Below are 26,955 nucleotides of genomic sequence, written 5' to 3' on the forward strand. Positions count from 1 at the left end.
ATGGAGAATAAATTGTCACCCAAGTGGACTGGACCGTTCAGAATAACCGAGGCGCTCGGGAACGGGGCCTACCGCTTAGAGACGCTGGAAGGAGGGGCGATCCCTCGCACCTGGAACGCCACACACCTGAAGTTGTACTATAGTTAAGAGCTTTGTAAGTGAAGACAAACACAATGTTATATTACAATGTCTCTGTTAAAACAGTTTGAAGGGGGCACTCTTTTTTCCCTAAGGAGGGTTTTTAATGAGGCCACCCAATAAAAGAAGAGTTTTCGAAGTATAAGGTGTTTTCAGATTGCATGTGTGCTATTTTCAAAAGTTTTGAAGAAAGACCTTGTCATTTGTACATGATTTAAGGCAAGAAAAGATATATCGCGTGCTTTCTAAAAGGTTTTAAGTCCTCATCGTTTTTCGGCGATTGGAGGCACCAGTTAAGTTTTAAGTCCTCATCGTTTTTTGGCGATTGGAGGCACCAGTTAAGTTTTCAAAGTCCTCATCGTCTTTCGGCGATCGGAGGCACCAGATGAAAGACCTCAACGCTCTCGCGCGTCCTGAGGCAAGTAAAAGACCTCCTCGCCGTCGAGCGAGTGCAGGCGAGAAAGAGAAAAAGTCCTCTGTGTTTCTGGGAGCGAGAAGATGTAACTCCTGGGGCAATGTAGAGGCAAGTTAAAGACCTCCTCGCCGACGAGCGAGTGCAGGCGAGAGAAAGAAAAGGTCCTCAGTGCATCCAGGGGAGAGGAGATGTACACCCTGGGCAAGTTGAGGCACCAGATAAAGTCCTTATCGCCGTTGTGCGAACTAAGGCCAGTTAAAGACCTCCTCGCCGCCGAGCGAGTGCAGGCGAGAGAAAGAAAAGGTCCTCAGTGCATCCAGGGGGGAGGAGATGTACACCCTGGGCAAGTTGAGGCACCAGATAAAGTCCTTCTCGCCGTTGAGCGAGTTCAGGCGAGTTAAAAGACCTTCTCGCTTACGTGCGAGCATAGGCAAGATAAAATCCTTCTCGTCTCGAACGAGTTCAGGTATGGCGAAGAGGGTGGAAGAAGCTTGAAAGGTGGCTAAGGTAGGTTCGAAGAGAACGCCTAGTCAGCCGGTCTTTTGCTCTGAAGTTCAGGGGGGCAAAGGAAGATCCCAAAGGGCGCTTCTACCCCAGATAAAGAAACGATTGCCAAAGCATGAGGCTAGGAAAAGCTGATGTTACCAAGAGGTCTTGGCGATCGGGAAGAGTTTAAACGACGGCGAGAAGGTTGAAAGACTTGTTTGATAAAGCAGGTCGAGTGGGACGTTGTTTGAGCCAATGATTGAGTTACAGTTCGTTGCTTGAAGGGTATTCTTGCAATAAGGTTAGTTGCCTTAAGAGTACAAGTTGTTTAAAGTGATTATTGCTTAAGTTTGAATTGGCTCGAGGCAGTTACGTCAAAAGTCGCGTTTGCAAAATCACTAAGTTAAATCCGACAAAGTTAAACATGCAAAGAAGGTTAAAGCGCTTAAAAGGAGTCAGGGGAGAGAATATCCAAGCCTTGTGATTGAAATGAGTATCTGTTAAAAATACATAGGCGCGAGTTTATTACAAGATATATACAAGGGAAATCATAAAGTAGCAGATGAGGTGGAGTTGATTAGTCTTCAGCAGGAACGACCTTTCCATCTACTACTTCGTTGTTCAACGACACCATGCTGAGGTCGAGATCGGGGAATAGGCATGCGAATTGTTCCCGAGCGGCTTCGAATCCAGCAGCCAGAATCTGAGCAGAATTTAGCTTAAGTTCTTCAATTTGCCCTTGAAGTTCTTCAACCTGCTTCTTGAGCTCTTTGTTATGCTGCTCCAGCTCTTCAACCTGCTTTCTGAGTTGTTCGTTGGTCTCTTGAGCATGGAGAAGGTTGTCAGTAACCTTCTTGGATTCCGTTTGAGCTTGGGCCAACTCAGCAGCCATCTTTCCTTTCTCCTTGTTTGCCTCGGCGAGATCAGCCATGGCGTCGTCCCTCGCTTTTTCTACTTGCCCAAGTAGCTTCTCGCGGTCGATCGACCTCTGCTCCAGTTTTTGCACCTTGGCGGCGTCAGCTTGAATGTGAGCCTCCAGGTCGATCGCCTTGGCGCGAAGAGGCACGATTTTGCTTTCCAACTCGACCTTCTCTTGGGCAAGATCGTGAACTTTGCGGCGAAAGTCAGCAGCTTCCTTGCGCGCCAGCCTGAGCTCGGTATTCAGGGCATCCTCCACTCGGGAGTGTTCGATTTCTGCGAGCGTCAGGCTGAATGACATTTTCTCCACCTCGACCTTCATAGTGCTATTTTCAGTCTTGAGGTTGAAGAGATCGTCTTGAAGCCTCCTGGTGGAGCTCTCCACAGCCCTCGTTATGATCGCGGGGATATCCTCTGCTATGGTTTTCAACTTGGCAGTTAGAGGTTCCCACATCCTTGTGACTTCAAGGGAAAGGTTTGCTGCTTGGAGAGGCGCCAGGGGGGCTTGTTGAGGGTTCTCGCCGCCACCTTCCTTGGCAATATCTTCAGTGGTTGCTTCCTGGCGTGGCGACGCAATCGGGGATTCGGTAATCAGGATTGGAGAGGTATGAGCCACCTCATCCCCGATTGGAGCATTTTCTGCAGCTGAAGCGTTTGAAGGGGGGCCCCCTCCAGCTGAGATGTGTGGCGTAGAGGCGCTTGGGGGGTCCTCCAGGAAATTTGGCTCTTGGGCCTCAGCTGCAGGTGGCGCAGTGGCCAGTGGAATCGCTTGGACTGGAGAGGGAGGAGCCTGTGGCGTTGGCGATGATGGAGGAGGAGCAGGCGTCGACGGTGGTGTTGAAGTTGGAAGAGGGGGTGGAGCAGGTGGAGAAGATGGTGCCACCCTCTTCCTTTTCGTAACGAGGCCATCCTCTGTGACCTCGTCATCCTCTTCTTCCTCCTCATGGACGATTTGAGGGGCTTTTCGCTTAGGTCTCTTAAGGACCAGTTTCTTGCGCTGGGTGGGTTCCTTGGGCGGTGATCGCCCATGAACGATGGCCTTCTCGACCGCCGAGTTGGGCACCGTTTGGGAACCGGTCGCCAACCCGTGGTTTCGGGCGAGCGCCTTCAATTCGGCGAGCATGTTTCTGCCCAACATGTTGTCTGCATGAAACGAAAATGCATGGGTTAGCTCAAAGAAGAAAAAGATAAGTGTATAAGGTAATAAGCAGCAGAGCAGATATGTGCAGGAAAGGTAAAACCAAAGTCTTGTGCGTATCGCACAAGACGCCCAGAAGCAGTATCAAAGCAACAGTTTGGATGTCCTAACCTATTTGGAATTCTAGCTGATCCTCAAAGAATTCGAAGGAGATCAAGGTGGTGGTCAGGAATGTTATATTGGCGTCCGCCACCCTCTTCCAGAAAAGACAGAGGTCTCTGTCCAATGCTCCCATGCTATCAGGACTTCTGGGCCTCCTGAAGCAGCTCTTGGACTCCTTTTTCCCCTTGTCCACCCAGTACAAGGGGAAGCCATCAAGAACGGAGGTGTCCTTGTCGTTTGCACGTACTTGGATGAATTTTCCCTTCCAGTCTTTGTACGATTGCTGGAAGATGGTAAAAATGGATCTCCCAGCAATCGCATTCAAGCTGACCCACAGGCGGTCTCCTGGGTGCTTGGCCTCGAAAAGGAACAAAAACACGTCCACCGACGCGGGCAACCCCAGGTGGTCGCATGTTATTTGAAAGGCTCGAACAAACGCCCAGCTGTTGGGGTGAAGCTGGGCGGCAGCAATGTTGAGCTCGGTCAGAAGTTCCCTCTCGAATCGGGTGAGAGGGAACCTGAGCTTGACCTTCTTGAAGAAAGTTGTATAGACAAAGCAGAAGGGCCCGTCGGCGCTTACTCTGTCATCAGCACACACTGGCAGAGCGGCGGGGCAAGGCAGCACCATCATCTTCTCGTCGTGCTCCTTGTGAAACGATTGATAGGCCTCGTCCCCCTTAGTCAACCGCAAAACTGCTCCCGCAGTGTTCATCGACGAGGTCTCCTTCAGAAGGGTTGAGTTAGCCCAGGGGTATAGAGTTTTGAAGTCTGGCAGAGGGACGGGGGCTCCTCCAGCGTTAGATGGAGTCGCCTGAGCCAGGACAGGTTGGGAAGACGCAGGCCTCACAGCCTGCGAAGACGAAGCGCCACGAACTTGTGTTGGGTCGTGTGCTTGTGAAGGAAGGTTTCGTGCTGAAGGAGGTGGGTTCGGGGTAATCTTGGTGCGAGTCATGATAGCAACTGCAAAGGAAGAAGAAAGGAAAAATGATCAGGGGGTTACAGAGGCTGACTCGATCATAGAAGGAAGGTGAAAAAAAAACGAACGAATGTATGTTCGTTGCGACGATCGACAAAGCCCTAAGTTACGCAGAAGGAGAAATGGAAAAACAACCCACAGCGTATGCACCAGGCAGTTACAGGATGATGCAAATCGGTGAAAATGCAAGGAAACCCAGCAGATGAAGGAAAGTAGTTACCTTTCGATGATCAGGAAGACGGTGAAGGGAGATGGTGATCTAGAGCGTTGAAGAACGTCGAGAGCTTTCGCAGAAGGAAGTGAGAGCGTTTGCAAGCACGAAGAAAGTGATGGAACAGTGGAGCGTAATGGGTTTAAGGGTTTTCGAAATGATTTTAGGAAGCGCTAACGGCAGATGAAGAGAGCCGTTGATGAAGCCACGTGTTGAACGATGAGTGAAGGGTTTGGTGGAGCGTCAGAGCAGCAGAAAGTACAATCGCTTGGAATTCTGCGTCAGTGCCACGTAGATCGGTGTTAACGAAGGCTCTTTCAGTCTTTTCGCTAGACAAGTCTTCGCTTAAGACTGGGGGGCTTGTGTACCGCCCTGGTGGTCGGGTATGATGACGTGGCATCCTGCTACAGTGTAGGCGTGTTGACAAGGCGCCAGGTTGGCAGATAGGAAGGAAGTCGGGAGGCACGTGTAGTCGCCAGTTGTTAAGTTGGCGTATTCCGATCGCCAGGTTAAAGATCAAGTCGCCAGATGTAGATTCAGGCGACCTAGGTATTGGAGATCGCCAGAGCAAGCACATCGCCGAAGATGAAGGAGAAGCAGCAGGTTATGAAGGCGGCCGGCGAGACCACAGGGAAGGTGTATGAAAACCCCTAACTCGCCAGTTCCAGTAGAGATCGCACTCCTAAGTTAGCTATGCACTGGGCAGTACCATGCATAAGTAACTTAGCCAAAATAAGAGTAGAAGCAGCGCCAAGTCAGGGAGCCTCCAGATGATGGCACGTGTACAGTTGGATACGAGCCACGTGTCCAAGTCTGTAACTGCCAGGAGAGAGGAAGCCACCAGGTATATAAGAGCTCTTAACAAACTTTCTGAGGTACGCACGTTCAGTTCATACACTTTACGCTTGCGAGTGATAGAGCTGATTGTGAGAGAGGATTTGCACGGTTCTTGTTCTTAGTATTTGGTGATACCGTCACTGACTTGAGCGTCGGAGTGCGATCGGCCGCAGCGGCGCCGTATTGTTTCTTTGCAGGTTCTTGAAGTAGATCCCGGAAAGGAACGGAGGTGAGAAGCGGTGCGCACGTCGATCCTTTGACGAGGCATTCTCCAGCGTTCCGGTCAACAGGCAGGATCAAGCATATAAAAAATCTTTTTGAATATCAATCATAAAAGCAATACTTCCCCCCTTAACTTTCTTATACAATATATTTATAGTTTCAAAGGTAACACAAATACAATCCTGAATATGTTTGTCCTGCAGAAACTCATACTGATTGGAAGACATGATCCTAGAAGCAATACTAACCAACCTGTGACCAAGAATTTTGGAAATAATTTTAAAGAGAAAATTAACCACAACAATAGGTCTGCAATTCTTAATAGAGTCAACTCTAAGAATTTTAGGAATTAGGGAAACAACATTAGAAGGCATTCTTAGCCAAATCTAACTGTATATGAAGAACTTTTTAACAACATTACATCCAATAATATCCTAGCAAACATTATTAAAAGAACCATTAAAACCATCTAGTCCTAGATTTCTCAAAATTAGGACATTTAAATAGCATAGAATTTTCTTCTCCCTATACCAAAGAAGGAATATATTTTGCAATTAACCTCTTATGCTCATCATAAGAGCAATGAGTGGTGTGAGAATAAAGAGTTTTATAAAATGAGAGAATATGATCCTCAATGGCCTTAGGATCTTCCAAAACTTGATCCTCTTCCACAAGTTCATGTATACCATTGGAATTATTTCTCTTCTTCACAAAAAAAATGGAAAAGGGTAGTGTTTCTATCACCATTAGAAAACCAAGAAATTTTTATTTTTTTTCCTTCTAAAATGAATGTTGATAATCTAAAGCATACTCCAAATAATCTCTAACTTGTTTTTGTTTATACACAACAAAATATCTAATTTTAATTGGAGATTTATCAATCTCTTCCTAGATAGAGATGAGAGCTTGTTGTTTGGCCTTCACATTCTCATGAATATTACTGAAAACAAGTTGTTCTAGCATTTCAAAACAAACTTCAACCAAAGCATTTTTTTGCAACTTGAGCATGTGACAACCTTCAACATATTCCAACCAAGAATTTTTAATAACCTCCAAACAACCCGAGTGATTCAACCAAGTTTCAAAAATTTTATGGTAGAAGAAAAGGATCTAGCTGCACCATTTGAAAGAGAAGCCAAAATAAGTGTGTGATCCGAACAACACTTAACCGGAACTTGATACTTGCAAAATTTCCATTCATTTAATAAAATGAAATAGCAAAGAACTTTGTCTAACTTTCTCTCAATTCTATTTCTACTAGCTCTACCATTATAACAGATAAAAGATGAGCCAGAGAAAGTAAAAATTGTTGAACAAGGCTTTGATGTCTCCAAATCTCTATGAATTTCTTGAAGGCTGGATGTATATTGTGTGTGTGTTCTGAGTAGTTTGAATTGTAAATCCACTCTTAGTTAGGATTCAAAGTTGGTTTAAATTAAATCCTTTTGAAAAAAAGTGTTTTGTAAAGAAGTGGAAAAACAACAGTTGTTTCATCGTTTCAATCGGTTATTTGACACTTAGTGTTTTTGAAACAAGTTTGACAAAGTTTAAATTGGTTGACTTTTGATGTGATTCCAATAGCCACATAGAACAAGATTCTTGACACTTTGAGGAATCACCTTGAGCTGGAAAATATAGAGGCACTTTCTTAGAAGTTGGATCATGGTTCTAAGTCAAGAACTCACCAATACAAGTACCAATTCCCAAACTCATTTGGATGAACCAAATATTGTCAAATTGAATCAACAAAGGAATTATAAAAGAGAAGACCGAACAGAATTAAACCACAAACAAATGTACCGAACAGAATTTAGAAAACCAAAACATAGGTGCTGGAAAATTAAGGACAGCCGAACCAAAAAATGCTCAAGAACACAAAACAACAAGAGTAATTGAAAGAGAAGAAAGGAAGGAGAAGAGAATGCTCATGAAGATGGAAGATAGGTTGGATGATCACGCCACTAGAAGTATGGATGCTCCTAGATGAGTGTGGAAGCCGCCACTTGAGGAAACCATGGTCCTTCAAGATAAGACTAGAGTAGAAGCTCAAAAGCTCTCCAAATGCTCACTCCAATTTTGAGTATAGTTTCTTTAGATGAATTCAAATCTGAATTTTACAAAGGAAGCACCTCTATTTATAGCCTAAGGTGCTGAAAAATAGGTGGGAAATTTCAAATAAACTCATTTGAAATTCCCACCAAAAACAAGTCACATGGGAGGTGTGACCTTTTTCTACTATGACACCTCCCAAAAACTACACATACACCACTCTCCTAAGTCACATGGGTAATGTGACTTTATTTTACATTTTCACACTCCTTTATTTAATAACCACACCTCCTAAAACTATACAAGAGTATTTCAAAGCTTGGCCTTGCCCCTCATGGGATGGACTTGGGCTCTTTGGGCTTTGGCCTTCTTGGGCTTGGGCTTGGGCTTTGGGCTTGGGCCTCATCTTTATTTTATGTCTTCTTTTAATTTTGAGAAGACTAGAAGGAAGAACTTCAAATGTGAGGGTGGATGTCCTCTTCCTCCATTAATAAAAGCCTCCTTTATTTGATTCTCATCAACTTTGCTGTCAAGCCAATTAAATCGGTTGTTTCGACAATTCATCCGATTGTTTTTTGAAAACTCTTAACAAAATCTGTTAAGTTTGGTAAATCTGTTTTAATTGATTCAAAATTGTTTTGGCTCCTTCATTAAATGCTTTTAACTGTTTTGATCCTAAACCTTTTTTAAATGGATGAAAAATTACCCTTCGGGGAGGGTGCTTCAATAAACAGGTCACCTCTGTTTTGTGGACTAAATTATCAATTATGGAAGGTTAGAATAAAAATCTTTGTTGAATCAATTGATAGAAGAATCTGGGATGCTATTGTAAATGACCCTTTTGTTCCTAAAATTGAAAAAGATGATGTTTTCATTAAGAAACCTTGGTCCCAATGGACTGAGAGTGAAACTAAAAAGGCTCCATATGATTGCATTGCTAAAAATATCATCTCTTTTGCCTTAAATTCCAATGAGTTTTTCAGGGTCTCAAAATGTGCTTTTGCAAAGAAGATGTGGGATATCCTTGAGGTTATCCATGAAGGCACAATTGATGTGAAGAACAACAAGGACAAAAACCAGCCATCAAATAGGTACAATACCAAGAATGTTAATGAATTTAATTCTACAAACCACTTGTTTTGGATGTGGTAAACAGGGACACGTCAAGGATGAATGTCCAAGCAATGTGAGCAAAGAGAATGGGGGTTACAAGAAGTATAAGAAGAAAGTCAAATCAAGAAGAGCATACAGTGATGATTCATCTTCAAATTCTACATCAAAGGATGATGAGAAAGCCAATCTTTGTTTCATGGTAAAGGAAGAATCTGAATCAAGCAGTGTAAGTTCAAGCTCTTCCATTAATGTTGAAAATTATAGTCAACTTCTTGAGACCTTCAAAAAGACTCATGAAGAAGCTAATAGGTTGGCCCTTTTGAACAACCGGATGAAAGGTTTAAACAACTGATTGGAAAATCGAGTCAAGACTTTGGAAGAAGAGTTCAACCATTCAAAAAATGATTTTTAAACTTTGGAAATGATTTACAAAAACTCTTCTTGCAAGTGTGATTCTAGCTTTTGTGAAAATTGTGAATCACTTGAAAAGAAAGTCCACTACCTTTTAAAAACTGTGGGCAAGTTTTCCAAAGGCCAATCCAATCTTGAATTTGTTCTTGCTTTTCAAAAATGTGTTTTTGGCAAGGCTGGGTTGGGGTTTAAGCCAAACAACAAAAATAGATATGTTTCAAAACCCTTTTCAAGTTTCTTTGAAAAACAACATGTTGCTTTGTCGAAACAACCAGTTAAAATTTGCTTTTACTACATGAAAAAGGGTCATATTGTTAGATTCTACAGAGTAAGAAGGATTTTTGTTCTCAAAGGTATTTTTGAAATGGGTTCCTAAGGTTTTTAAGGTTTCTAAGCTTTCTATTAACATCATTGGACCCAAATTCATAAGGGGACCAAATTTTGCTTCTTAATCTTTTCTTGTAGGTATCCTTGGCAGCCAAGAATCACTTTTGGGCTTGAAGAATGACTGCTAAAGGGCAGAACATCAATAGCCAAGACAATCTTTATACCTACACTTTTCAATTGTATATGTCTTGTAGGGTTCTTTGAATGTCAAGAGACATCCTTGGCATATGCATAGTGGTTGGTCAAAAGAGAAACTTCAAGAATAAAGAGAGTATGTGTGTTTTCATTTCTCAATTTATGTAAGTGTGCCTTGTGACCATATGAACATCTCCAAGTCTTCTTTTTGGGTGAATCTATTGGGGTTCTCTGTGCAAAGGTATGAACAAATTGCATACTACATTTTTCATCAATTTAAAAGGTAATTTTTGGTTATGAAAGATGTTCTCTTTGTTGTCACAGTAAAACAACCGATTGTTTTTTCAAAATAACCATTTGTTTTTCCTCTGGCACCTCTGTATAATGCTGCCAAGTTTGATTATGCATGATTAAACCTATTTCTCTTTTTCAAATCTTGCCTTTGGACAAATGTACATTGAGTGTGCCTCAAAATCTGATAATAAAAGATTATATCCACTTGTTTTCTTGAAAGCTCTATATCATTTTCTATTCTTTAAATGTCAACATTGTTTGTAATGTTGGACTACTGTATTATCATTCTAATTTCTGCTTTGTACAACCCTTCTCATTGTCTATTTGTGAGAACAAATAGGGGGAGAAGTTTATGCTTGATTTGGTTGTATAGATAGCTTTAAAACGGATGCATTGTGTTGTTTCTTCTCTGCACTTGAAAGCACTTGAACACTTCACTTTTTTTGATTTTTTTGCTAATGTTGTATATGCAGAAAACTGGTTTGTGTGTGTCTTGTTATCTTGCTTTGTATATGCATAAATTTTGTGTTGCATGGCCTTTCAAGTACAGGTGCTATGATGAAGACTAATCAAAGTGATACTTATTATTATGGTTCAAGAGCATACACCTTACTCAAGTTCTTCACAAGTCAAAATTCATGACCTATGTAAAGTAAGTTGTATATGTTCATCCTATGCTTTTGGCTTCATAAGAACAAATGAACTTCTAAACATGTTGAGGTAATGCAAAGATATGAATGCATTTCCCATCACTTTGGAAGATGATTTGCTTTGAAAAATAACATTTTCTTACTGTCTCTGAAAAACAACCGATTGTTTTCATGAAACAATTGATTGTTTTACCTCTGGCACATTTGAATAAAACTGTTATGATTTCTTATGCATGATTACAACTGTTTATTTTCTTTCAAAACCCATTGTGGGTCAAAAATGCACTATTTGTGCCTCTGAATTAGATAACAAAGGGATATATTCTTTGTTTTCCTTGAAATTCAAAGCTTTCTATATATGACAATCACATTGGTGGTCATGGGTTAATGAATATTTATATGTGATTACATTTGGAGTCTTCATCTTGCTTGGGTTTATTATGTTGTCTGCTTGCATATTGGGTTGTGTGTGTTGGAAAAGTTGCCCAAGGATAAATGGTTTTGTTACAATTACTGCAATAAAATATATGTGACTCTACAAAATTCAGTTTCTGCTTGAGCAAATATCATACCAGCTTCCTAGACAAAACTATATTTTGTTGATGGTTCAAAAGATTTGGGTGTACTTGGTTGGGGATGTGTTTTTATCCCAGTTGACTTGCCTCTACTGACATCAAGTTATGAGGATGGCATATGCTGTGTGGAGAATGTGATTTAGATTGTGATACCAACTTGAAGATAAACTTTTTTTTTGAAGTATTACATTGCTGGGTGGGAACTACTGGATGAAGAAAAGATATGGGGATAAACTGTGGTCTCCTTGTTGAAATTTCTGGGGTCTATGGTACTTTAATCCTGCTGCTGTCATAGCTTTGATACACCATAGATTTTTGCTGCAATTCTGATATGGTATCACAGGTTTGTTGTTGCAATGGTGCTGCTACACACACTGGTATTCTGGTTTTTCTTAATTTTTTTTTTACCCCTTCTTCTATTCTATTTGGGAAGACAAATAGGGGGAGAATTATATGGTTTGTATGCTGCTAAGTATATGCTACATATCTACTTTAAAACTGGGTTTATGTAATTTAGTTAGTTGCTGCATAACTCTGATTTTGCACCTTGTTTTGACTAGTTTTCACACTGATTTTGTTGGTTTTCCTTATGAGAATCACCTAATGAAAACTAGTTTGTGGTGCTAATGATATCTGGATATGAATACTTTTGATACATGCACAAATTATGTTTTGCTGGTACTAACAAATTCAAACAGAACATCACAAGCAAACCAAGGGTTTGTCTTCATCAAATAGGGAGAGATTGTTGAACAAGTAGCTTTGATGTCTCCAAATCCAAGTGGAAAGCTTGAAGACCTTGTTGTTGTGTGTGTGTCTAGTTGTTTGAAACTTGTTAATTCACTCCTTAAGATGATCCAAGTTCATTTGAATTTTTAACATTTTGAAAAGATGGGTTTTCTAAAAGAAAGTGAAATTTCAACGGGTTGAAATTTCGAATCAACAGGTTGTTTGACACTTAGTGATTTTTTTAAATGATTTCGAGAAGCTTTGCCTTTTGCATTTGCTGTCAAACAAAAATCAATCGGTTATTTCAATAAATCAACCGATTGTTTTCTGAAAACCTTAATAGAATTTTGTTAAGTGGTTTTTCTGTTTTAAATGATTCCAACAACTTTTGGTTTTTTGTTGTAACTATTTTAACCATTTGATTGAAAGATAAAAAGGTGGTTTTACACTCCTATGCATTAACAAAGTGAGAAAGATCAATAAAAAAGAGTTTTTAAAGAGCTTTTGGATCATCTCAAGTGTGGAATAGGATTGAGTCTTGTATTCTGATCTTTGATCTTGTGATTTACCCAGGTCTATTCTATTCTCTTCCTTCATGATAATTGTATTTTTGTACTGGTGTTTCCAAGAAGTGTTGTGTGTTCTTGAGGGGATCAAGATCAACATTCTTGGTGTGGTTTTTGCAAAGGAGTGGTGTGTGTTCTTGAGGGGTTCAAGATCATCACTCTTGGTGTGTGTAGCTTGTAATCTAGGGTTGATTACATAGTGAATTCTCAGTGGTTTCTGAGGGTTGGATGTAGCTCAGGTGTTGAGTGAACCAATATAAACATTCTGTGTGAATCTCTCTATCCTTACATTCTTTAAACTACTTTAACTTTGTTTTTATAAAGTGCTGATAAAAACAACCGACTGTTTCGTAAAAACAACCGGTTGATTTTCCACATCAAGCTTAAAAACAGTTTTATATTTGGCTGGACAGATTTTCCATTGATTAATTCTTCATAGCCTTTCACTCTACCTTCAATACTTTCAAAAATATTTCAAAAACAATTAATCTCCCCCTCTTGTTTTAGCCCTATAATTCTAACAATCTCCCTTAGATAGAATAATCTTTCCATAAAGATGGGTTTTGCATTCTTCAAAACTTACAAGATACACTTTTTCTGCCATCTACATTGAGACTATATCACCCTTGATATAAGGGGAAGACAAATATGAGAGGAGAATGTCACAAGCATTATTTAGGACTTGAACAAAAATCTTGGTTTAATTTTTTGGATTGTAATCTTGATCCTTGAGACAACCCAAAAAATCTAAAAAGCAACAAAATTTAAACCCATCCTGTAAGAAAAATCCAAAGAAGGTGCTAAAGCACAGACTTCACTAAAAAAATAAAAAATAAAACTGCCAAAAAAATAGAAAATCAGATGGAGAAGGAGGGGAATAAGAAGAATCAACGCCAGCACCCTAAAGAGATAACCCATAACCAAAAATAAACCAGGACTAAGATCTTGGAGAGATATACTACTATTTCTTTCAAGTGCCAATAAATCTCACAACTATATAAAAATTGTTCATTATAAAATTTAATTTATCTGTACAAATTAAAAAATTAATTTAATTGTTTGAAATATTATATTTTATTGTTAAGTTCTTATGTAAGATCTCGTTTCTATCTTTAAAACTTCAACATGTTATCCCATTAAATTTTTAATAATACATAAATCTTAAATTTAAAATATTTATATTAGAGATACTCTTAGTCTTAAAATTTCTAGTCACTTAGAATTAAAATAAAAGTAGTTTATATATATATATATATATATATATATATATATATTCTTCTCCCTCAATTGATGTAAACTTATATTAAAATCAAAACTAAGATCAAAATATTGAAAAGTGGTTTTTCAACCTTGCTATCTTAGAAATTTTGGTCTAAAAACGATTTTTTTTCTTATAAATATTAATATTTAACAATAATATAATAATACAAGTATATAAATCCGTTGATAACGCAGAATTGACCGGCATCGCGGTCTGCAATTCTGTTCCTTGTTCGATTCAGTTACAACAATTAAGGCAACGCCAACCTAATTTTCCAACAAAAACTTCCAAAACCTCATTTAACAACGTTGTTTCTTCTCTCTCCTTCTCCTTCTATATATTAATTTCACCATCTTCGATTTTCTCCCTTAGTCTCATGCAATTTGAAACAGCTAAAGAGAGAGAGAAAGAGAGACCCCGATCTTCCTCTTTCGATCTCTGCTCTTTCTTCCTCCCTTTCTAGATTCGTTGCATTTCATCACTCCTACCGAAATCCCATAGCGAAATCGCGTTAACGGTGAACTTTTTTTTTTATATTTTCTCTTCGAATTTGCATTTTCACTTTTACGATATGGATTTCAGGTCCCATGAGAATTCCTTAAAATACGAAGGTGGTGTGAGTTAGTTTTGTTAGTTTTAAATTTACTTGTCAATCTCGAGATTTAAAAAAAAAAACTGGTAGATTGTTATGGTTGGGAATGAGTTATGTTATGTTTAACAGCTTTCTCGTTGAGAACTTTGAAATGAGATTGCTCTTTGTTGAGTTCAGAAACGGTTGATCGATCATGGATTCATGGTGATTGTGTTCGTGTGTTCCTTTGAATTGAAAACGATACGTGAGCAATGTGATACGAGAACTTAAGGTGTGACTTTTCAGTTTTTAACATTTGCGTTAGAGTAATGCTGGGGTTTTTGAATTGCAGTCGTGGTTGGACTATATTGCGGGAAATCGTAGATAATTGCGGCCAATCGGGTCACAATTGCAATCGCATTGAGGTCGCTAGACACTTGAAGAGCCCTCATGCTGTGGCCAAAACCACCTCGTGAACTGTTTTTATTAACTTAAGATTCACTGTGCTTCTTCGTCGAGTAGAAAATTGTTTTTCCAATGTAGTTAGTAAATATGGCCGATGTGGCTGTGTAGAGCCCAACAAGCCTTGACATTGAGTCTGAAACTGTGGCTGTGGACATTTTTCCGTATTTTTTCCTTAACTGTTATATTTTGTTGCTAATGTATGCGTGCACATTACAACTAAGTAAAAATTTCAGGGTTTTTAATTTTCACAAAGAATCTTATGTTCTATAAATGATTCTGTTTGTTTTGAATGTCAGACCATGCTAGATAGATTAGTTTAGTTAGAAATGCTGTTAAGAATTTTGGTATATACACTGATTGCTGATGGTAATTGGAAATTCTGGTAGTTTTTCTTTCTTGTGATAACACTGACTGTATTTAAGAAGCCATACAATGACTTAGAGTTTTTGTTTTGTAGTTTCTGATTGAGGTGAAACTTGAAGGGGCCCTCTAGCAACTGGGGAAGAGAAAAGGCAGAGGCTCAGGTTCATGAAAAAGTGCTTTTGTTTCTGACAATGGCTTCAATGCTTACTGCTATTGCATCGTAAATTTCTTCATCTTTCGTGATGTGGAGTTTTGCGTCAAATGCCCTTACAAGCATTAGAACGAAAAGAAGCACCAAACAGTTAAGTGAAACTAATGCAGAATGCTCGGATGACGAGGTCTGCTCTAATTCCAGCAGAGACGAAGGGCTGGAATGTCCAATATGCTGGGAATCATTCAACATAGTTGAGAATGTGCCCTATGTCTTATGGTGTGGCCACACCCTCTGTAAAAATTGTGTCTTAGGACTGCAATGGGCTGTTTTGAATTTTCCTACTCAGCAAATCAGGATCCCGTTCTTCATTTCTTGTCCATGGTGCCATTTGTTATCATTCCGGATCATTTACAAGGGAAATCTTAAATATCCTTGCAAGAACTTCTTCCTGCTTTGGATGGTTGAGAGTCTGAATGGTGAACGGCATAAGCTTGTTTCCTCATGTGGGGACACTCAACCAATTTGGTCTCCCAAGTGCAACCTTCTGGGAAGTCAAGTTAGTACTTGTAACCTAAGAAGGGCCTCAATGAGTCCTTATTCTAGACAGGTGGGATCTAACCGTGATGTTGGTGTCAGTGGAGAGGCACATTACTTTTCTCTTCACAAATCTCTGGATTTCTTCCTTCACTTTACATCCAAGTTCCCATTGATAGTTATTTTCCTGCTGATTGCCCTTTTTGCGGTTCCTGGCAGTGCTGTTATTTTAATCCTTTACTTACTAGTCACTATTATTTTTGCTATACCATCATTCCTCGTTTTGTACTTTGCATACCCTACGATCCAGAGGCTGATAAGAGAAATTACATCTTAAGATATATCCTTCAGCAGACTGTTACATCTTGTCAATCCGACTTCAGCAAATTAACCATATATCTTTGGATTGATTGTTGTACTCTGGTAATTTCTTTCTCTGTTAGTTTTAGGTTTCATAATGGTTCTATATCTTTTGTAATATTTGGGCAATCTTCATGTCCAGTTTATGTTTAAAATCTGGAGAGCAATTTTATTTTTTTGCAGTTGTATTTTGATTCTTAATTTCCTTTCTTTTTTCCGAAGTGCGTAATTATTAATTTGTACAAAGAACAGGGTTCACATGCCGAAAAGTCTATTTATCGAATGACTGGTTATGCAATTAGATGTAGAAAATGTTTCATGCAATATCTATAATCCTAGGCTTGGTTTTGACCTCAGCTTAAATGTCGTTTCGGCTTTTATGTTTTGCCCGTTCACTAACATGTTTTAAAAGTTGCCAGATTCTTCACTCCGTTCTTAATGACCATTCTGTTTTTCTAGGAAAATGTTTTTCTAATCAAATGAGGTATATTTACACACAAACACACACATATATATTAAAAATTACAATAATTCTGTAAGATATTTAGAAAATAGGCTTCAATAAAACTGTTTTGCTGCATTTCCCGTGAGTTACAAATAGTAGTAACTTGTAAAAGAAAGCATAAAACAAGCTGTATTATAGATCTTATTTAACCTATTAAGCTCAGCACTGTCATTTATTTATTTATTTCAGCACATCTGATCAGTTCACAAAAACTCACCGTTTATAATTTATCTTTAAGCCCCTGGAGAGGAGTGGTGATAGTGTTAGTACTTAGCCCCTTCTACTGACCACAGAGAGTGATAGAAGGAGGGATCCAAACAGCAGTTTTTGATGAGTTTCTGTTCGTAGGATTATTTCAAATTTCAGATTCTATTTTTGTGTTGCATAAACAGGGCGCGTGTAGTAGCAATTTTGGTATCCCATCCTTGCTCATTGTCTGGATTTTCTTTAACCTTTTTATTTATCCCTCGTTATGATGTTAGGGGATAGTTTTGTAACTGGGTTACTTTGATAAAAACAATTAAACACTGTAGTTTCAGAATATGATCAATCGTTTTTTTAGGTTAATTTGTCATTTCCTGAAAATAAAGTTGACACTTAAACTAGGGTAATGATTTTGCTTTACCAAAACTAAAATCTAAGCAAGAAAAACTGAAGTAGTTTATACAAGAAGAAACTCATGTATCTATTCAACTGTTTAGTTTATCTTTTTCCAATTTTTATAGGAACATGCCTTGTTTCATAGTTCAACTGAGGACTAAGAGATCTAGATAGAACTGTGAAACACATATTTAGATTTCCGTTAGTTCCCCAAACCAAGTGATAATACATAATTGGTGATCTCAGAAGCAGAAGCAAATGCCTGGCATTTTGCCTGTTGCTCGAATTACATTTGCATTCGCATTCGCTTTTTTTACTTCATTCTTCCGGCTTTCTTCTGCCCTGGTTTTTGCCCGCTCTGCAATGTGATCTATAGATGTAATCTTATCTTGAAAATCCTCCAAAGCTCTCATCCTTCGTTGAGCAAGTCCTCTCTGCAGTGTCAGAAGATCGTGATTAGGAATCACACCATGATTTTATGGCTTAAAATTTTGTTCCTCGAAATAATTTTGGGCCGTGTTCCACATTGAGCTGCTGTCCAAATTATAACTTCAGATGTATTATACTCTGATGCTTTTGTTTTAGGTCTAATGCAGTCAAATTTGTAATTGTTCAATGCAAATTGGAAATCTCACTTGTTTTGCTCATAACAGCATCATCTATTTACATCCTCGAACTCTGTAAAGTTAACGAATGAGACTCAAATCTACCAAGTTAGACCAAATACTTAATCTGACATTGGCTGTGGACGCATTTAACGGCTTAATGAGATTTGATAAATGGTCAAATAAATTGTTTGATTGTAAAGAATTCAAACACATGCTTGAATGGATATGAATTTAAAATGAAGTGACTAAAATTTTATGTTTCTATTTGGCTTCATATTTTATGGACATGTCATGTTATAAACTGTTTGATGAATCACATGCTGATAATGCTTGAATTGTCATACGTATACTTTTGGTGGAACAACTTTTCCTGTGTTAATAACATTTTTCAAGTGTGTACCTCCCGAGACTATTCTCCAAACAATTTGAAGCACGATGTAAATAAACTCTTAAAATGTGTATTATAGCACAATAGAATCTTCCAAAACTTAATTGAGTATAAATGAAGTTAGGTATAAGGTATAAAGAATGTCTGAGTGAAACCTCTTCCTTGTCTAGCTTGCGTCTGGCTTTCGTCTTCTTCTTGTTTTCCCATGAATCTATCATCTCTCTCAACTTGTCGTACCTGACAATTTCTTTTATATTATTATAAAACTGCACGTAATGCATAGATCAAGCATGGTAGCAGTTATTCAAATTCTGATTGAGCTTCTTTTTTGGTAGAAATTCAATGTAATATGAATACTCGCATCCAAAAAATACCTTTGTCTGATCTCTTGAAGCTCGGTTCTCTCCCATTCATCTGCTTTTGTGTGCCTTTCGATAGATTCTCCAAGAGTTGGACGTCTTCCATGATCAGGCTTTGTTGAAGTCTCAGGCTTTTCATCACTGAAAGTGGAAACCTTTTTCATTGATGGTGCAGGGGTAATTGCCTCTTCAGGCTTATTACCTTCATCTTTTAATCTAAATGAACCTGAGCATGATGCATACAAAGGTACTATATTTTATGAATCCCCACAAAGGTGTGCAACAACAAAAGTCTTATGCTATAAAGTGAAATCTGCTACATGAAATCTGCTACAGTTAAAGAATAAATGTTCAGAAATATTATAGGCCACGCACTAGAACTCTTCAAAAGGGTATATTATTGGTAAGTGGAGTTCTACATGCTCATCCTCACCTGACAATCGCTTGGATGCACTACGTAGGGGAATTGGAGGTTTGGGGCCATCCACCCTGCTTTTGCTCTTTTCCAATGAGGCCTTCGGGGTTTCTTTCTTCTCTTCAGAGACATCTAGCAAATTAATTGCAAATGCAGCAGCAGCTACTGCAGCAGCGTGGTCCAAGTCTCTGGACTCATGATCACCACTCCTTTTCCTTGCAAACTGTTTCTGAATCCAATTCTGGCCACCTTTATTTTCTCCTGAAATTATCACCTGAATCTGTTAACAAATTGCATCATTGATTTTAAGCCAAAAACTGACAGAAAGATAATAATATCTTCATTCATATTTTCAATCTTCGGTCAAAGGGAATATCCAACTCTTTTTACCCTTATTCTTTTAGTCCCTGCTTATGGTTACAGGTTTACAGCATATCACAATTTTTCAGCTCCTTCCTTTTGAACTCTTCACCATTTCTCTCTTTCTTGCTAAATATGTTCAATATACAGATGATAAAGACCTAAAGGAGAAGAAATGTTTCTTGAAACATTACCTTTGAAAGATTGAGTTTTTTGTATTGGTATTTTAGAATCCTTGGTGCCACCAAGATCAGATTTGCTCTCCTCTGCACCACTAAATGGCACCCTAACAAAAGTGTTCATGTAAGCAGATAGTATTTATGAACACTTTATCGTGATTTTATCAATATGTGAAAGCATACATGTTGAATGAAAAATTACGTTATAAGCTACGATTATGTGCATGCATTCAATTACTATCAGTAAGAAGGGAGACTGAAAAGAAGCACAGCATAGCTAATGCAATCATGCTTTCATAGTCACATGGTAAAACTTAGAAGTCAATTTATTAAGAGTTCATTACAGCATTAGGGGCATGAAATACCAAAACATGTTTGGCAGAAAAATTTTAGAAGTACTAACCTCATTTGATTCAAAAAATTCTCCATTGTAGTACAAATTATGTTGTCAGGCTTCCCTTCTTTGAGTAAGGTGCCGTGTCATCCATTTGCCACAGGTAAGTGCTCTCTGAAATATATAGAAGAACCCTTTGAAAGGAAACTTTTAGATTTGTCTTGGAGTGCTATTTGGAAGAGAGCAAGCAAGGTCAAATATGCTTTGCATTTGGAACCTGATTTGGAACTCCTCAAGTGCCTTGTGAAGGAAGACAGGTATTCTTTTCTTTTTGGAGAATTGGCTGTCAGTGTAGGATCTATTTGACATTCTCCATCCACCACATCCATATTTCTTTTCCCAAGATTTTTATTTGTTTTGTTGGGGAATCTTTGGGTTAGGGGTTAAAAGATTGATTCTTTACAAAACTGATATTGGTACAAGACTGATTTTTTTCCCCATTTTCTTCCTACATGTATATCTTTGATCAAACCCTTTATTAGTTTAACTTTCCACAAATATTATTGAAGATCTCGACAAAAATACAGTATATAAGAATAACACAATTTTCATTTTATAAATCAGTTTTTATAGTTTAGTTAAGTTTAAATTCATGTCATAAAATATTTTATATTCCAATTCTATAAGATTGATACAGTCATAAATTCAAATTATGACCAAATTCTACTTACTATTGAAATCTGCCGATAATGACAAAAATCAAAATAGAAGAGAAGTATATTTGCAGTAGAAAAAGGCATTTTTGTAGATTTATTTTTTCTCCTTTCTTCAAAATACAAGAATTAGAAATGAGATGAAATGGACAGGGTTATTTTCTTTTATTTTAAAATATATTTTTCATTTGTGAGTATATGAACAGAACAAAAAGTAAATCAGAGAAAAATATACATTTAATAATGTATTGTTATTTTTTAAATATTTAAATAAGAAGAGTGTTAACCCAAACATCTGTGAGAATAAAAAGTAGATGTATTTGTATTTTAACCCATGCAAATCAAATAGTATAAACCACCTCCTCAAAACAATAAAATAAAAACAAAGAAAGAAAAACCATAAAAATTATTATTTATATGTATAAATTTATAATAACTAACAGATTCATAAGACGAATTAAAATATCTGTAACTAGAAAGATATACAAAAAAAAAATTATACATCAAAGGAGATCATATATTTTCAACAAAAACAAAGTAAATAAATCTAATTACTGCTTGTATCTTCATCTGATAACACCATTCTACCAATCTTAAAAGAAGCATAAGCATCAATGCATGCATATTGAACCTGTGTTTCAGTAAGCTTTTTTGCTTTCCAATCACTGGTACACACAGCTTTTGACTTCTCCATGTCAAGATCCACCAACTCCTTTGCCAGATATTTCAATGATGCAGAAGAGATTCTATCAGGCCATCTTTTCTTTGCTAATTCAAAGACATCTATGCCTTTATTGCACTTCAATCCATAATTATTTTTAAGCATGCCAAAATCATTCATCACTCCAACCCCAACAAATTGAAACGTAGAGTCTATCATAAAATTCTGCAGGGAAGGAGGAATATTGTTCATGCAAAACAACTGAATGATCAAACACTTATCTTCAATGCAAAGTTGCAAAATTGCAACTTTCATGGTAGCCTTCTTTGTGGAAGCCTTCACAACATGCATCCATTCAGTATCCAGACCAACAACTCTTTGTTTTCCATCGTATGTTGATGAAATCCATTCTTCCACTATGTTGGCTTCATTAGTAACTATAGTTTCAATGGGTAATCCATCGCAGCATATTTTATGCCTAGAAGTTGACGGATCCAGGATGTTATTCATTCAGAGCATCAAACTTTTTCTTCTGCAAATATACAATGCAATTCAATTCAAGAATATATAAAGAGAATCAATTTATCTTTTCATATATATATATATATATATATATATATATATATATATATATATATATATATATTAAATGACCTATCATGAAAAAATAATTATTGAATAAGTACGTGCAAATTAGTACAGATATGTACATTTACTGCCGTCTTATATTTTTTTATAAATATTATATATATATACACGAAGAATTGAAAAACATACCTGTAACTAATTTGGATCTTGGGATAGTTCCGCCTTATGTGAAGAAAGATGATGAAACTAGGATTTGAAGAAAAAGTAAGAAAAAAAAAAATATAATGTGAGGTTTTTGGGTGTGAAAAAAGAAGAATAGAAGTAAAGTAAATACATGTGTAGCCTGTTTCAACCATTTCAATATTATTTCTAATCAATGATTCTTCTATCATATCTAGTAAATCAATATATCTGCTAACAATATTATCATAATTATCATTATTAATTTTAAAATTCTTATCTATTTTCAATCAAAACTTTAATTCATTTTTCATGAGAATCAGATATGGAATTTTAAAGTTTTAAAAAGAATTCAAATATATGATTTTCTTTTTCATAAAATTTAGAAATAAAGATAATCCAATTTTAATTTGAATCAGGAGTTTTTTTCTATAAATTATAATACTTAAAATTTGAAAATTATATAAAAAAGCATGACATCTTTCTCTTTTTTAATAATAATAATAAAATCAGAAAAGAAAGATAAAAGATAAAAAAGGCTCACATATATCTTTACCTTAAAATCATTTTTTCATCAAATTTAGAAATAAATATTTTTTTCATCAAATTTGAGTCATAATTTCTGTTAATTTGAATTAGGATATTTTGTTATGAATACTAATGTTTAAATTTTGAAAATTTTATTAAATAACGTTACAGCTTTCTCTTTATTTATAATAATATTATAAGAAAATAAAGATAAACAGATAAAAAGAAAGATAATAAGAAATCACATATATCATTTACCTTAATAAAATTCCCATAAATATTGAAATAAGATTTTAAAATAAAATACTTTTAAACAATCAAATAATCTTTACAACTCTGAATAATATAAGTCATAATAATTTTTTAACTGTTCAAAACAAAACTAAATTAAAAAAATATATCTAGGAATGTTCCTTAAAATAAAATAAAAAAACATAAAGTTAAGTTTTGTTATATGCGGATTAATTTATTTGTAAACATGAGCTCAAAGAAAATTAAATTATCTTTTCATTCAACTATAGGGTCAATAGCAAATAAATTAAACGACCTATCATGAAGAAAAACTAATCCTTGAATAAGGAAAGAGAAAAAATAATTGTTGAATAAGGAAAGAGAAATATTAACAGATAAATAGGAAAAAGAGAAATATTACGTGTAAACTAGTGGGAATAAGTATTTTTACATTTTTTTTTATTATACCATCTTATATATTTTATAAATACTAACGGCGCCGCCTGTCTATCCGCATTTTATTCATTTTTCATGAGAATAGAAATTTAATATACCTACATACAAAAATTATTTTGGATGAATCAAAATTAAAAAATAAAAAATAATATATAAAAAAAAATGATGAATTGATTAAACGATCTCTTCTTCTTCTTCAGTTTGAGTTTCTCTTCTTCTTCGAGTTTTTTTCTCTTCTTCCATTGGTAGTTTTGGGATCGGAGGGTGTAATAATGTTCACGTTAAGGTTAGGATTGACTTGATGGTAGATATAAAAGAATAATAGTATAGTTGCTTGAAATGAAGTGGAGAGGGTGATTGAAAAGAGAGGTTGAGATTTGGTGTACATGTGAGAGTATTCTCTCTTCATATTGTTGCCTTAAAATAAGTAATTAAGGGAAGAGTGAAAAGTTAACATATAAAAATAAAAATTGTACATTAATATTAATTTAAAAATTAAAAAATAATTTTATTTTTCAAGTAATTTATATGAAATGACAAAATACTCTATTGTACTAACAAAATAATATATATTAAATAATAATAGAATAAAATAAGATATATTAAATAATGATAGAATAAAAAAAATTATGTACACCAAATAGCGGTTATAATGGAGAATTCCTTTTTATATTTAGGTATAAATATTTGTTTTCTATTTTATATGTTTGGTTTATCATATGAAAATAATATAATTAAACTTATTATTTATTGTATTGTATTGAAGATATGTAATAAAAAAATCCGTTATACAGAATCAAAATATTCTAAATACAAGTTAAGTAGGATCTTGGATTTTGTGGTGATCGTTCATGAAAGTAGGGTTTGAAGAGAACTAAGAAAGAAAAATATAATGTAAAAAAATGGAAGTAAAGTAGACATGTGTAACCTAGCTTTTTCAACAGTTTCAAGGTTATTTCTAATTAATGATTCTTATATATATATATATATTTGTTAACAATATTATCATTATTAATTTTTATTAGATTCTTATCTTATTTAATCAAAACTTTAATTAAATTTTTATGATAGTTAGATACGAAAAACTTGATTTTTTTATATAAAATTTAGAAATAAATATCATCCAATTCATCAAATCTGAGTCATAATTTGTGTTTATTTGAATAGGAATATTTGATTTTACAAATTCTAATGTTTAAATTTTGAAAACCATATTAAATAACATTACACCTTTCCTTTTAATAATAATAATAACAAATAATAAAACCAGAAAATAAAGATAAAACGATATAAAGAAAGATAAAAAAGGTTCACATATATCATTACCTTAAATAAAATTCACATACAAATGAAAATACGATTTCAAAATAAAACATTTTTAGACAACAAAATAATCTCAAACTCGTAATAATATTAGTCAATAAATTTTTAATTGTTCAAAATAAAACTAAATTAAGAAATAATTATCTAGGAGTGTCCCATAAAATACAAATAACATAAACCTAAGTTTTATTATCGAGAATATATCTTGTTAAGATTATGTTTCCAATAAGGATAAGTAAAAAAAAAACACAAATAACATATATATAAAACACTCATTATATAAATCACACATATTATAAACCCAAAAGAAAGTTAATATGAGGCGTATATTACAACAACAATTAACATTATTTTTAAGAATGATAAATTATGTAGCATTATACAAAAATTATTAAATAAAATTAATTTTAGAGAAAAAAAAATATTAGTATCATATTGATTAAATTAAATATTATTTGTTAAACTAAAAAATTGTCGGTATTTGAAGTAATTTTTATTATTAATAAAAAAATTTAAAGTAATTTCTAAATTGGTATATTGGAAATTGAAGGTGAAAATTACTAACATGGTTTTTGTTCCCAGATTTTCATTCCAAATTTGAATTTCACTTTTCTCATTTTCAATTCGTTTTAATTCTTGTTCATTTAAGTTTTTGCCATTTTAATTCTAGTTTATAAGTTATTTTCAATTCAATTACAATTTAATTAATTGTCATTTACATTTTCTATGATGTCCTATTTTACGTTTAAGCAATTTACATTTATGCAATCTAATTTCCTCGCAATTTACTTTTTCAATCATTTATTTTTCTGCAATTTAAATTTCTGACAATTTACTTTTGCAATCATTTACCTTCTTCACAATTTAAGATTATGTCATTTACGTTCTTCGTCGTTTACATTTTCGCTTCTTTTTCTACTATTTCTTTATATACTCATTAGACAATCTAGTGAGCGATTGCTTAGTAGAATTTTTAATAATTCTGTGAAGAATCTTTCATTGTAATTCATTTTATTTTTTGTGCAATAACCATTAGACGATATAGCAAGAGATTATAGACTAGATGGTTCGACAATTGTATTTTACTGATTTTGTTTCACGTCTTTTTCTTTGTTTATATTGCCCTTTATTTCATATCTTTAATTTTCTTTCATTTATATTCATGTGTTGCTAAACGGTCCATCAAACGATTGTCTATAGATGGTCTAGAATTCACTATGTTTTACAATTCATTTAATTTCAATTTTTCCCGCTTTGTTAATTTGTAACTGAAATATTATATGCAATGAGTTATGCAAGATTGATGTTTTGTGCAAGGATGTTGAGTCAAGATTATGTTTTGTGCAAGGATGTTGAGTCTTAACAAAAATCACTTATAGAACATTGATGGATATAACCAAACACAAAATAAAGTTAATGTGAATGTATATAACAACAACAAAAATAACATTATTTTTAGGAATAATAAAGTAGATCCAATGAAAACTTTTGGGTGTGCACAAGTTAAAATTCACGTAGCTACCTTTATCCTAAATCATGCATACTAACTATCTAGAAATAATAAACATGGAAAATACTTGTGTTGGCTAGAGGTACATACTGTGGAACATAAATAATACAACACAATAAATATATATATATATATATATATATATATATATATATATTTTCTACTATAAGTACTTGTAGCTAGGAAACTAGTATAGGATTTCATCTCACATTTTTTTTATGGTGTTAAAAGCAATAAAGTTTAAACATATATTTTTAAAAATACATTTTTATCAAATTAAGTTTTCCTAAAAGATTTTCAAGATAAAGAAGATGATATATAAGGTAGAAGAAACAAAAAAAAATTTAAAGTCTTTGTCTTTATCTTCATGTAAGTTCCCCCCTCAAACAAACATCGTCTGTTGAGTTTTTGTAGAATCTTCAATTTCACTACCCCTCAACTTAAATTTTCTTCTTCTTATACTTTCTTCCCTTTTGTCCTTGATCATTGTCATTTCAAAATTAAATTAAAAATCATTGTAGAAAGGTTGATTTTGGTTTCTCTAATGGGTATCCTCCTTGGCAGAAGAAGGTATAAGAATAAGAAGTGGACATATTTGTTGAAGATGGTCGCTGCCCCTTCAAGACATGTGTTTGATGAAGCCTTTTGTGTAAATTTCATTTGTATTTAAATTTGCTTTAAGAATGTCTTAGGTATAGTTTAGAGGTTTTTAGAGTAGGCTTTTTGCTAGGTAACTCACCTCTTAATCCCTGACCATGTGATAAGAGCAAGCACAAGTTTTCTGAAACTGTTTTTCACATGTTTTGCAAAAACACCCTTACTGCATGAAAAATAAATATGTTCTTTTCTAAATGAATAGATTCATTTTTAAACTGATGCATTGACTAAGGGCTTTGA

The 26,955-nt window shown here is 35.2% G+C and overlaps 3 protein-coding genes across 4 annotated transcripts; 1 reads left to right on the top strand and 2 right to left on the bottom strand.

Annotated features, from left to right (window-relative positions):
* The first annotated feature begins 13,875 nt into the window (after positions 1-13,875).
* Positions 13,876-16,308, top strand: LOC137810574 (uncharacterized). The gene is made up of 2 exons (XM_068611917.1): positions 13,876-14,190; positions 15,167-16,308. Exon 2 carries the CDS (start codon positions 15,315-15,317, stop codon positions 16,095-16,097), a length of 783 nt encoding a protein of 260 aa, XP_068468018.1. The 5' UTR covers positions 13,876-14,190; positions 15,167-15,314; the 3' UTR covers positions 16,098-16,308.
* A 999-nt stretch (positions 16,309-17,307) lies between these two features.
* LOC137810575 (remorin-like) lies at positions 17,308-20,094 on the bottom strand. Of its 2 annotated transcripts, none has more exons than XM_068611918.1 (6): positions 19,938-20,093; positions 19,550-19,641; positions 19,014-19,256; positions 18,596-18,806; positions 18,377-18,458; positions 17,308-17,659 (listed from the first exon to the last, which is right to left on the bottom strand). In XM_068611918.1, the coding sequence occupies exons 1-6, from the start codon at positions 19,961-19,963 to the stop codon at positions 17,468-17,470; spliced, it is 846 nt and encodes a 281-aa protein (XP_068468019.1). In that variant the 5' UTR covers positions 19,964-20,093; the 3' UTR covers positions 17,308-17,467. The 2 variants fall into 2 exon arrangements, with proteins under 2 accessions (XP_068468019.1, XP_068468020.1); XM_068611919.1 differs by lacking the exon at positions 17,308-17,659 and adding an exon at positions 17,745-17,903 and having other exon boundaries at positions 19,938-20,094.
* Positions 20,095-21,016: 922 nt separating this feature from the next.
* On the bottom strand, positions 21,017-21,772 carry LOC137809608 (3'-5' exonuclease-like). Its single transcript, XM_068610720.1, has one exon. It carries the CDS (start codon positions 21,750-21,752, stop codon positions 21,129-21,131), a length of 624 nt encoding a protein of 207 aa, XP_068466821.1. The 5' UTR covers positions 21,753-21,772; the 3' UTR covers positions 21,017-21,128.
* Positions 21,773-26,955: the final 5,183 nt, after the last annotated feature.

This window comes from Phaseolus vulgaris, chromosome 2, assembly GCF_000499845.2.
Source record: "Phaseolus vulgaris cultivar G19833 chromosome 2, P. vulgaris v2.0, whole genome shotgun sequence".
In the NCBI taxonomy this organism is placed as follows: Eukaryota; Viridiplantae; Streptophyta; class Magnoliopsida; order Fabales; family Fabaceae; genus Phaseolus; species Phaseolus vulgaris.